Here is an 11,100-nt window from a genome sequence, read left to right on the forward strand (position 1 = left end):
AGCCCGGCCCACCAAAAAGACATAGCAGGAAATGCTTGCCTCTGCTTAAAAAGGGGACAGAGGACATAAAAGGAGCAACAGTGTTATGGAAATTGGTCATTAGTAAGCAAACTATTCACAAAAGTCTGAATTTACCACACCCGAGATTAAATAGACAAAATGAAACAAATCTCTTTTTAAAGCATATTCACTCACTGAATTGACAGATTTAGCGCCAACTGTCATTCGCCAAGTCACTAGTACAGCACGGACAGGACAGAACATTAACACAGACATTTATTTATAATGGGGTCGAGAGCTTCAACGTTGCTGCGAGATGAAGAAATTGAAGAGATTAAAAAGGAAACCGGCTGTAAGTAGAATCTTTTTGCAACTGCAGTGCATTTAGAAATGGCCTAGCATTGGAGATGTTCTCCTCGGATTAGCCTAGTGTCACTGCTTGACGAAACTCGGGTATATATCATATATGGGGCAATGAGCGTTTGCTTATGACGATGTTACTGTATGGTTTGCAGTATATATCACAATATTAAGTAATTAAAAATAAAAATAATAAAACAACTTTATCAAGATTTTATTTTTGATTAGTTGAAATAATTTATAAGAATGTGTAGGCAGATGATATGTATGAAGCAAGCATTTTTTTGACAGTCCAGTTAGTATACATATCTTGCCTCTAGCAATGTATTACTGTACCTGTTATTAAATCTAAAACTCCCTGTCAAGAATTTTGAATTTTTTTGTAATGTACTTTGCTATTTTGATTATTATTATTATTATTATTATTATTATTATTATTATTATTATTATTATTATTATTATTATTATTTTAAGTACGTGTGAGCAAGGATGGTTTTGTTTTGTCACAAATATTTCTGGTCTAAATAAAAAGCAGATTATCAAACAAGCAAAGGGTTTTTTTTTTTTTTTTTTTTTTATCAAGGTTATAAAAATCGACATACCTTACAGTTCTTGAAAACCACATTAGCTGGTTTAAGAAACAAAAATAAACCTAAGGTTGCAATGGTCAGATTGCACGTATTTGTTGTGTAACCAATGTTACACAACAACAGTTGATTTAAATTGTTTCATTTTTTTTCTACACAAACATGTGCTTCATAATAAATGTGATGGGGAAGGCTAGTTGGTGCAGTGGGTAAATGCCTCATCAGCCGGTATCTTTATCCTTCCATTTTCATGAACACTTCATTTGTCAAAATGAATTAGAAAAAATCCTGGCACATTGACTAAGATTGTGTAATACCAGCCAAATGAGGTACTCGAGTACTTTTCCATCCTGACCTTTGTTTCACTCTTTTTAAGAATTAAACCTTTTTACTAAGCAGCTTGCAGTACAAAGTCTAGCTACTTTCCAATTGTACTGGCCTTCAGGTGGTTGTGCTTGGTACCTTTTGATCTTGAGTATATTGTTGTTTTACAATAGTTGAGAATGAACACCTGGGACATACCTTTGCCAGCTGGCATAATTAATTGAGTTCTACAGGGTACTAAAAAGTGAGTAGCTAATACCAGAATGTATTTTAGATTAAAGAAACTAGTGGATATATTTGCAAAAGGTTGTTTCATTAAATAAAAAAACAGAAAAAAAGACAGCACAGCCACTGATTTCTGGGGATAAATTGGATGGAAAGCAACGCAAGGAAGGAAGGATTTAGCCCGTAGAAGTTTTGTACACCCTGTTCACAAAGTGAATTTCAATGCAGAAAAAAGTTTTGAAGTAGGACTCCTGAGATAAAATGCAGAAATAGGGCTTGTAAGAGAGCTCAGGAGTTTGTTTTCCCCAAGAGAACTGAAAATGTGCAATCTAGTTTCCAATATATCAATATTAGAGCCATCATAAAATGAAAGTAGCATGCATTCAGGATGATTGTAAAACACACAGCAGACATACTTCTGCTGCTAGTCAAAATGTGTGTCATTGAATCCGTTTAGCAGTTGCTTTTAGCATACACTTAGATCAGCTATATGTAAGAACTTGTACTTGGCCTGCAAATAGATGCCTCCATGTAGCCCCCGATTCTGATAAAGCCTTGCTAAAGAATATCTTTAGAAAGTTTAATGTTTCGTTTTTGTTCACATTGTTAATTGTATAAAACAAAATGTGTGTCTGAAGATTGATTGGAATGAAAACACCTATGTTTAGTGGTGTTTATAATTTCATCTGTTTTTTGATTTCCCTTACAGTTTCCCACAGTCAGATAACACGACTATACAGCCGATTTACCAGCCTGGACAAAGGAGAAAATGGGACACTATGGTAAGGCTAAAACTCTCGCTGGTAGATTATTTGGAGGTATTGTAACAAAATATTTAAATTCATAGACAGGTGTGTAGGGGTTCTGGTTTTTGGTGTTTCCCCCCTGACTTTTCTACGCTCATTTAAGAATTATTCAATTGATCCCTGATAAGCAGTTCGTGTATCTTAATTACAACTGAGAAATCTAATCATGATTAACTTGTGAAGTACTGTTTTGCCTGATTGTGTATTTGCTGTGCATACAGACAGCGTTTGCTGCCTCCATGTTTAATGCGTGCTTACCCTTAAGAAAAAAGTATTGCGGGACTTGTGCAAGTATTCTAAAAGCATGAAGTTAGTTGCTCTTATTGTATTACTTGTATTGTAACGTTTGAAATGTTTTTGCTTACGATTGTAAGTCGCCCTGGATAAGGGCGTCTGCTAAGAAATAAATAATAATAATAATAATAATAATTACAGTGCTGTGTGTAATTAGACTGACAGTTGGGGAAGGTAGTAGTTGGTGTGACAGCGTCGGTCTTGCCCTTTCTGCTAAGTTTTTGTACAAGTTTGTATTTTCAAAACATTGAGAGTGTGTTCTTTTGATAATATTGTCATGTAAACAGTTCTGTTTTCACATGGCGTTGGCATTTGTGTTTCCAAAGTAAGTGTTATCTCATTTGACTGCACAGATGAATGTTAAATTGTGATCTATAAAGTGTGTGAAGTTAAAGAGCTGTATCTTAGCTCTGCTTACCTTATTCTAACATTAGTATCTGCCCCACAACCTACCATTTGAAATGTTTGGATATTTCCCTATCGTTGTGTGCTCTGTAGGATAGAAAGCAAGAAAAAGCTAATTTGCAATATCAAAGGAATGTTAATGTGTTTGCCAAAACATTCATTTTCAACCAGTACATTTAGTTTTATATTACAGTTTAAAATGATGATGTCATTGAAGTTTTGAAACAGTAATTTCAAAATTCCATATATTGTGGGAAACCCAATTTAAAATCGGTACATAGCTTGTACAGTTTTTCAAAAACAGAAACCAAGTTATATACGAGCACAGATAGCGAGCTCACAGTACAAACTGAATAAAATACCTGTTGATTTTAAAGTTAAATAAAATAATCATTACCTGATTGATATAGGGGTGCCATGCTAGGCTTTGCTTAGGGCGGCAAGTTGCATAGGACCGGCCCTGATAGTTAACCATCTCCTATGAGGGAGCCCTTTTTGAAACAGCCGACAGGTCTGAATGAATTAACAAATCTCTCAGGGAGTTTTTGTTTTACACGCTTTAAACAATACAGGTATATACACATTTGGGGAATGAGTTTGAACTGCAACCATCTTGTATCATTTGATTGCGGTAATGTTATGTCAGTAACATGCACCCCCCCACCACGGCTGTAAGTTCAAAATTAAAGCTAATAGTCTGATGAAAAGAGTTAATGACCATGACTTCTATCAGCAGTGTGTACAGAACAGAACAAGAAATGGCAATGATAATCACAATTTAATAAGCAGTTGCTCCAGATTGAGCAAAAATGTACGGTAAGTGTAAAATACAGAAGATTGGATTTACAGACAGACAGACATCACCTATATCCCCAGAATCTGATAGTCTCAATAACTTAAGCTAAGAAATATTATAACCAAGTTCCATGACGATTGGATAAGTGGTTCTCCAGATATTTACAAAAATGTTGTGTGACATACAGATGGACGGCTGTGCAGAAAGCAGATACCCCAACATACCCCAAGGGTCTAATACTCCAATAACTTAAGCAAAATAATATTAATAACACGCTTCATGACAATTGGATAAGCAGTTCTCCAGATACTGTATATGCAAAAATATAAGTGTAACAGACCGACATCCCCACATTACCCCCATGTGTGTTTAATGAGAATTGGATAATCGGTTCTCCAGATAAATGGAAAAATGTGGAGTGTAAAACATATACATGCATACTGTACCTGACTGAGTGGGGAATGCTGAGACAACACAAATTAGATTGAGATCATATGTTATGACTCGCCTTAATGGCACTGTTCTAACTAAGGGTTGCACAATTAACAGGTTTCATGGTAGTTCAATAAAGAACCAGAGCCGACTCAAAACAAGTACTGTACACACTTTTGGAGTATTCTGGGTGCTCTGGTTTCTGTATTGTGCTGTGTGTGTGTCAACTTCTTGTAGGATTTTCAAGACTTCAGTCATGTCCCCCATAATTCTTCTTTGCTCTTGGACGAATATTTATTTTTGTTTGTTTTTGTTGTCGTGTGATGCCATCATCACATGAAACGCCTCTATAAAGTATAAAGATACAAAACAACATGCGTCAGTGACACTTTGAAAAGCAAGGTGTTTAAATTGTGTTTTTGAGAAGAGAAATATAAATAACTGCATGTATTGCACTGTATACCCTAAAACACAAAATAGCAGTGAAAAGGTCAACATGTTATCCGCCACCATATTTCTCACATATTACATAAGCAAAGCAAGTTTTATGTTATGCATGTTGGTTTTCTTAAGCATGTTTATTTTCCATAAATCGATGGTGGGTGCAAGAACCTCATTAGTTATCTCTTTCCTCACTATTATTATTCCCACAGAACCATCATGTTTTGTGTTTATCTTACCTTTTTTACCTGTATTTTAGAATCACCCTTTATTTATGCTTTTGCAAGCTGAAACATGGCCAGTTTATATGAAACAATAAGCTGTATGCCCCAGTCTCCAGATAGACCTTAAACTTTAACCTATAATTGAAAATTACATTTTTGCTTAAATGAAACTCTAATACTGTACTAGCTGTCTGCAATCCATTCTCGAGTGTTCTAAAATTTGTACCATTTTTGTAAGAAAGAATAAAATAAGTTTGACTTAATTTGAAATGTAATGGCCATTTAAAGGGTGTGTGTCTACTTTTATAAAATGGCAAAAAGGCCCCATGAAATGGTAAACATCCATTACAGGTATGAATGGATGGATGGATATATTTTTGCCCTTTCTACAAAGATCCCGCCCCCACATTAATACAATATTTTACATTGTTCTCTAACTGGAATCTGCAATGACTGTTAATCATTAAACAAAAGTTTGATAAAGTTTCTACGTATTTGTCAACATTTCAAAGAACCATTTTCATACCTGCTACCCATTCAATTTCCACCTGTGTCCTCTTCCCCTGTGCTTTGTGCAGTGACTAAAATATTTTGAACTGTTGTCAACTCCCTTCTAGGAAACTTTAAGTCTCCTGGAATTCATTATTGTTCTTGGAAAAACAGATTGAGTTTCCTCAAACGATCTTCATACTTATACCTTTTAGCCCTGGGATTAGTCTGGTTTGTTCTTAGCTGGACTCTTGCCAAAGATGCAGTGTTATTTTAGTAATACAAGAACCAAAAGTGTGGTCTTATTAGTTCATTATACAGTACTAACTCATCATAATCTACCTTGATTTATACTCATTTGAGTATTGAATCAAGCATTCCATTTGCCCTTAAATTGCCTCCTGCCCTCCCCACTTTGCCTAGTTGTTGTCATTAAGCTCCTTACTCTACATATACAATAGATAATAAAGTTATGAGTTAATGTGATTTATTTCTTGTAGCCGTGAAGATTTCCAAAGAATACCAGAACTTGCTATTAACCCTTTGGGAGACAGAATAATCAACGCTTTCTTTCCAGAAGGGTAAGTCATTCATTACAGCAGCAATCAAACCTGCTGTGTTGTTGAGTACACGTCTTCCCTGCTTGATTGTGAAACTTGGTCCTGTATAGAATTATAAGTGTGTTCAGTAACGTTACTAACATGTATCTTGGTCAGTCTTCTTAAAATAAGCCTCAGTTATTATTATTTGTTTATTTAGCTGATGCCTTTATCCAAGACGACTTACAGAGACTAGGGTGTGTGAACTATGCATCAGCTGCAGAATCACTTACAATTACGTCTCACCCGAAAGACGGAGCACAAGGAGGTTAAGTGACTTGCTCAGGGTCACACAATGAGTCAGTGGCTGAGGTGGGATTTGAACCGGGACCTCCTGGTTACAAGCCCTTTTCTTTAACCACTGGACCACACAGCCTCCTGTGTGGTAAATCATGCTTGTACAATGTTGTGTTATTATTTATTTATTTATTTATTTATTTATTTATTTATTTTAATTATTCAAATTGAACTTGGGGTCGGGATACCCAAATGTAAATCATGATTTGCCTGGCCTAGTTTTTTTTTTTTAACTTGTACAGTGCTTGCTCTTATTTGTGTGGTATGTGAAGGGAGGTGAATAATTCAATTTTAATTTGTAAGTCACTTAACATAGTTTGCAGTGGAATGTCTGATGCTTTTGATTCCCTCACAGAGAGGACCAGGTGAACTTCCGTGGGTTCATGCGGACGTTGGCACATTTCCGCCCTATAGATGACCATGAGAAGAACAAAGACCCCAATGTTTCTGAACCACTAAACAGCAGAAACAACAAGCTGCTTTGTAAGTATTTAAAACCAAGTATTTCCACAGCCTAGAACATCACTGTAGTCCTAAATGTGCTTTATTATTGCAGTGCAATATTGTGAAAAGAAACTCTACACATATATCAAATATTCTATTCCTTATCAATAAACTGACAATGATTTTATTTATCGATTCATTCATTATTTTGTTTATTTGTAGTTGCTTTCCGTCTTTACGATCTGGACAAGGATGACAAGATTTCACGGGATGAGCTCTTGCAGGTGCAGGTTTTTTTACATTAAGGGTGTAACAATATTGCGTGGGGGGTCCTGTTTGAAGCTGGATTTATTTATGTATGTATTTATTTAGTTATTTTTTAACTGAGACCTGTTCATCCTGGTGTGATGAAACTCAGTAAAGACAATATTTGGGGGTTTGAATTAGTTCTTGACTTAGTTAATTTATTAACCCCTTAAGGACCAGGTGTTTTTCAGTTGGATGCTACACCAGGACCAGGGTTTTTTGGCTGTATTTGACTCTTATCCTATAAAAATTAGCCATAATTATGGAATTGGTGTCCTTTTTTGGGGGAACATTATAAACAACACTCTGGGGAACATTATAAAGTACTTCAGAAACCATAAAAACGTTTTGCTTTTTTTCTTTCAACATCATTATTTTTTTATTTTTTTATTATTATTTATTGTCCATAGTGATACATGTATAAAAACATGGTATTCTATGACTTGAGGGACCTTACAATGCTTCCTGAAGGTTTTCTTGAAAAATATTGATGTTTGTGCAAATTACAAAACATTACTTCACCTGAGTGATTGCAATACCATACAAAATGTTTATTCTCATAGTCTTTATAAGCAATAATTGACACTACTTTCAATTTTTTATTTTCTCAAAATAAATATTTATAAATAAAAATAATAGTTTTTTATTCCATTATTATCAGTAATAAGAAAAAAAATGTACCTGATAAATTTAGTTCATGAAACATTATCTGCTTATATCCATTTCTTTCTTGATATTTATAAATGTTGGAAAAACACATAACAGAATACATGTTCTAATATAATTATAAGTCAGATACATCGGATTTACAGTGTTTTTCCTTTTTTTATTAGCTATAAACAAGTTACTGTGATGTTTTGCCTCTGCCTGCTGCTGTAAACTATCTCCGCCCTTTAAGAATGAAATGCCCATCTTAGTGACGTCACACGAAAAAAAAAACAATCAGACAGTATATTTCAATCCCTCTCCTGTCCAATAATATGCGTTTACAACCTGTACTGCAAAGTAAGGTGGCCCAGTAAGTCAAATAAATGTGCTTTTTTATTGTGTTTACCCAATCACTGGCCCAGAATGACACTTCAGTATGATCGTGTTTACACGATCACGGTCCTTAAAGGGTTAAAAGAAGTGTGCATGCATTAAGCAGGATAAGATGTCCATGCATGTTGGTCATGGTGATCTAATTTTGTATCTACAGCTATGGCAGGGAACATACTTATTCCTAGCAATTGAATACTATGTGTTAGGAACGACATGTACAGCTATGGCCAAACGTTTTGCATCACCCTATAAAATTAGCTAATTTTGCTTCATAAAGTCGAATGAAACCTGCTGAACAATGTTACATTGACATATTTAATTAGATACTGCTTTGTACTCATGTCGTGAGTAAGAGGGTACAGTTTACCACAGGATAACATTTGTGTTAGTCACACCCAGTATTCATACCATTGTTTAGGTGTATACAAGTATACTATATAGAGAGTTAGGTTACATAGTCATTAAAACCTAAAACCTCATCAAAGACAGTTACCTTGGTAGCACTTCTAATAGTCTGCTGTACAGGACACACCCAGCAATCTCAACTACAAGTTTTTATCTTAACCATTTGCTTGTCCAGTTCCTTGTAGGTGGTTGATCTTAAAACTATCACAATGATTCAGTATTAACAAAATGGCTAGGTACCCCGTTTCATACACTCCGAGCTCTCTGTGTAAAGTAGTGTCTCTTGTCCTTCAGTCTTAAGTGTGTCTCCTATTAATTTAATACCTGGCAGTCTCCATGACAAAAAGCATTTATAAGTTTAAAATGGAAAAACAAACAAAATCACACAGCTGATGGTATTTTTTTTTTCTTAAAGGGCCACTTGCTGAAGGAACTCCAAAGCAAATTTGCACCATAAAGGTGGTTGGACGAGCAAACATTCTGATTATAACTCTTGAGGAGCTAGATGCAATGAAAGAGCATGTGTTGATATTTGCTTCTAAATGTTAGGGTTGAAACAGAGCTGGTGTGTTATTATTTTGGTGTAATAATTGCCAGCCCTGTGTATAGTAATAATATAAGAGTGTATAACACCAGTAATTACTTGTTAGAAATCAATATTTAACAGTTCCTTGCATGTAATTATTGTGTTGTTTTATTGCCAGCATCACAATGGAGTAAATAGCAGTTTTGGTGTTTACAGGTCTTGCGCATGATGGTTGGTGTTAACATCTCTGATGATCAGTTGGGCAGCATTGCTGACAGGACCATTCAGGAGGCAGATCAGGATGGCGACAGTTGCATTTCCTTCACTGAGTTCATAAAGGTGAATTTTTATACATCACCCTAGTGATCGAATACACATTGTGATATCACAGCCAGTGCAACATTACATTAGTCTGTGAAAATGTGCAATTTATATACATTTGGGGCTGATTTAATTAGGTTTTGAAGCTGGCCATGGAAGAAAGCTGTCATGTTCGTGAAACCCCTTGCTAGCAGAATGTACATTGTCAAAAATCTAACAGAATATAGGTACAACTGTTTTCAGTGTAAGCCCTAGAAGGAAGCAGTAACTTTAAAAAAAAAATGGTTTTGACTTAACCTTGCTTTGAATCTCTCATAGCCACAATGATATGTTACCTATCTTATAATGCAAGCTTCTTGTGACTAACATTTCCACCTAGAGTGACTGAAATTCAGGCACTATCTCCAACCTGCAGTTTGGCAAGTTCAGAAGATGTCTTCAGTATTGTGTAGTAGATATAGCAGAATTTATCTGAACAGCTTGTTCGGACAATGACTACGTGTATATTATAGGCTTAAGGGCTTTACTAAATTAGCTCTTCCATCATCTTTTAAATAGTGGGTTTGTGATTTATGCTGATTCCTTAATATACCATCATTACAATAATGGTCACCCTGGGTGCTCTCAAAACAAGAACATAAGCTGCTTCTGATAAAACTGAACCGATACAAATCAGACATCTGTGTTTGTGAGTGACATTCAGTTCCCTCCAGATTTGAAGAATTAAAATTAAGAACAATTATATTTTACATTTTCAAGCATAATGTTGTGTTTTTTTTTTTTACAGGTTTTAGAAAAGGTGGATGTAGAGCAGAAAATGAGCATCCGATTCCTTCACTAAAAGAAGATGTCTGCATTTAGCTGAGGAGTTGCATCACATCATCTTGTAAATAACACGGGCTTTGCATCTGGTGTGTGCATCATACACGTTAACAGACCCAAGAAAAGAATAAATGCAATATCTTTTTTTTTTCTTTTTTTTTTTTAATGTAAGTGGACTTTCAACCTTGCGCTGCTCCATGTGTAACAAAGGAAGGTTGTGTGCCTTGGAACGTAAACAGTTGGGGGGAGGGGGGGGGGGGCTTGTTTGTGTGAGGAAAGGTTCCTATTAAGCACTTCTTGCTAGCCCTAAAAAATATTGCCACAAAAAATTGGAAGCAATTGTATGGGTGCCCTCCTTACCCATCAGCTTGTCCTCTTTTTGATGTTTTGACAGTTTTCTTATAGCAGTGCTTTTTGTATGGTTTAATTTTCCATAATTTGGAAGTTTAAATCTTAAAACTGTCCCGTGGGGTTCCAACTGCTTGAACAGTACATTATATGAAAAAAAAAAAAACACCAAGCAAACTGTCTCCTAAGCTCATGTGCTACTAACGGTAGGTCTGTGTCATAGTGGCCAGGTTTCCACCCTGCAAATAAGAAATAACCTCTCTGACCATGTAGCTCATTTCTTTATTTCCTTGTTATTCAGCTGTATTCTGTATCAAGATTGAAATACATTTAATTGTACATAGCCTGTGAATATTGGTCCACTAACAAGCTTTAGAGTAAAATTATGTTTTATAGTCTTTTACTGTAGCTATTGGTACGTTTAAAGGGACTTGTTGTTTTGTGTTGTTAAAGTATTGAAATGAATAACTAAAGACTGGGAGCTAGAGTGCAATTCTGATCAGATCAGAGAGTTTAAAGAGCTAGTCACATTGGGAGCATCAAAAAGCTATACCTGTATTATTATTATTTATTTCTTAGCAGACGCCCTTATCCAGGGCGACTTACAA

At 35.4% G+C, this 11,100-nt stretch overlaps 1 protein-coding gene across 1 annotated transcript; it reads left to right on the top strand.

Moving 5' to 3' along the window:
* LOC117421841 (calcineurin B homologous protein 1) lies at positions 1–10,698 on the top strand. The gene is made up of 7 exons (XM_034036249.3): positions 1–352; positions 2,206–2,278; positions 5,884–5,964; positions 6,635–6,762; positions 6,946–7,007; positions 9,218–9,340; positions 10,110–10,698. Exons 1-7 carry the CDS (start codon positions 286–288, stop codon positions 10,161–10,163), a joined length of 588 nt encoding a protein of 195 aa, XP_033892140.1. The 5' UTR covers positions 1–285; the 3' UTR covers positions 10,164–10,698.
* Positions 10,699–11,100: the final 402 nt, after the last annotated feature.

Source organism: Acipenser ruthenus, chromosome 15 (assembly GCF_902713425.1).
Source record: "Acipenser ruthenus chromosome 15, fAciRut3.2 maternal haplotype, whole genome shotgun sequence".
NCBI classification, from domain to species: Eukaryota; Metazoa; Chordata; class Actinopteri; order Acipenseriformes; family Acipenseridae; genus Acipenser; species Acipenser ruthenus.

Bases quoted from the DNA above. Each gene is read 5' to 3' on its own strand.
- LOC117421841 (XM_034036249.3), top strand. From the start codon at position 286: ATGGGGTCGAGAGCTTCAACGTTGCTGCGAGATGAAGAAATTGAAGAG. The intron at 353-2,205 runs GTAAGTAGAATC...TTTCCCTTACAG, and splicing joins GATTAAAAAGGAAACCGGCT to TTTCCCACAGTCAGATAACA. The intron at 2,279-5,883 runs GTAAGGCTAAAA...TATTTCTTGTAG, and splicing joins GGAGAAAATGGGACACTATG to CCGTGAAGATTTCCAAAGAA.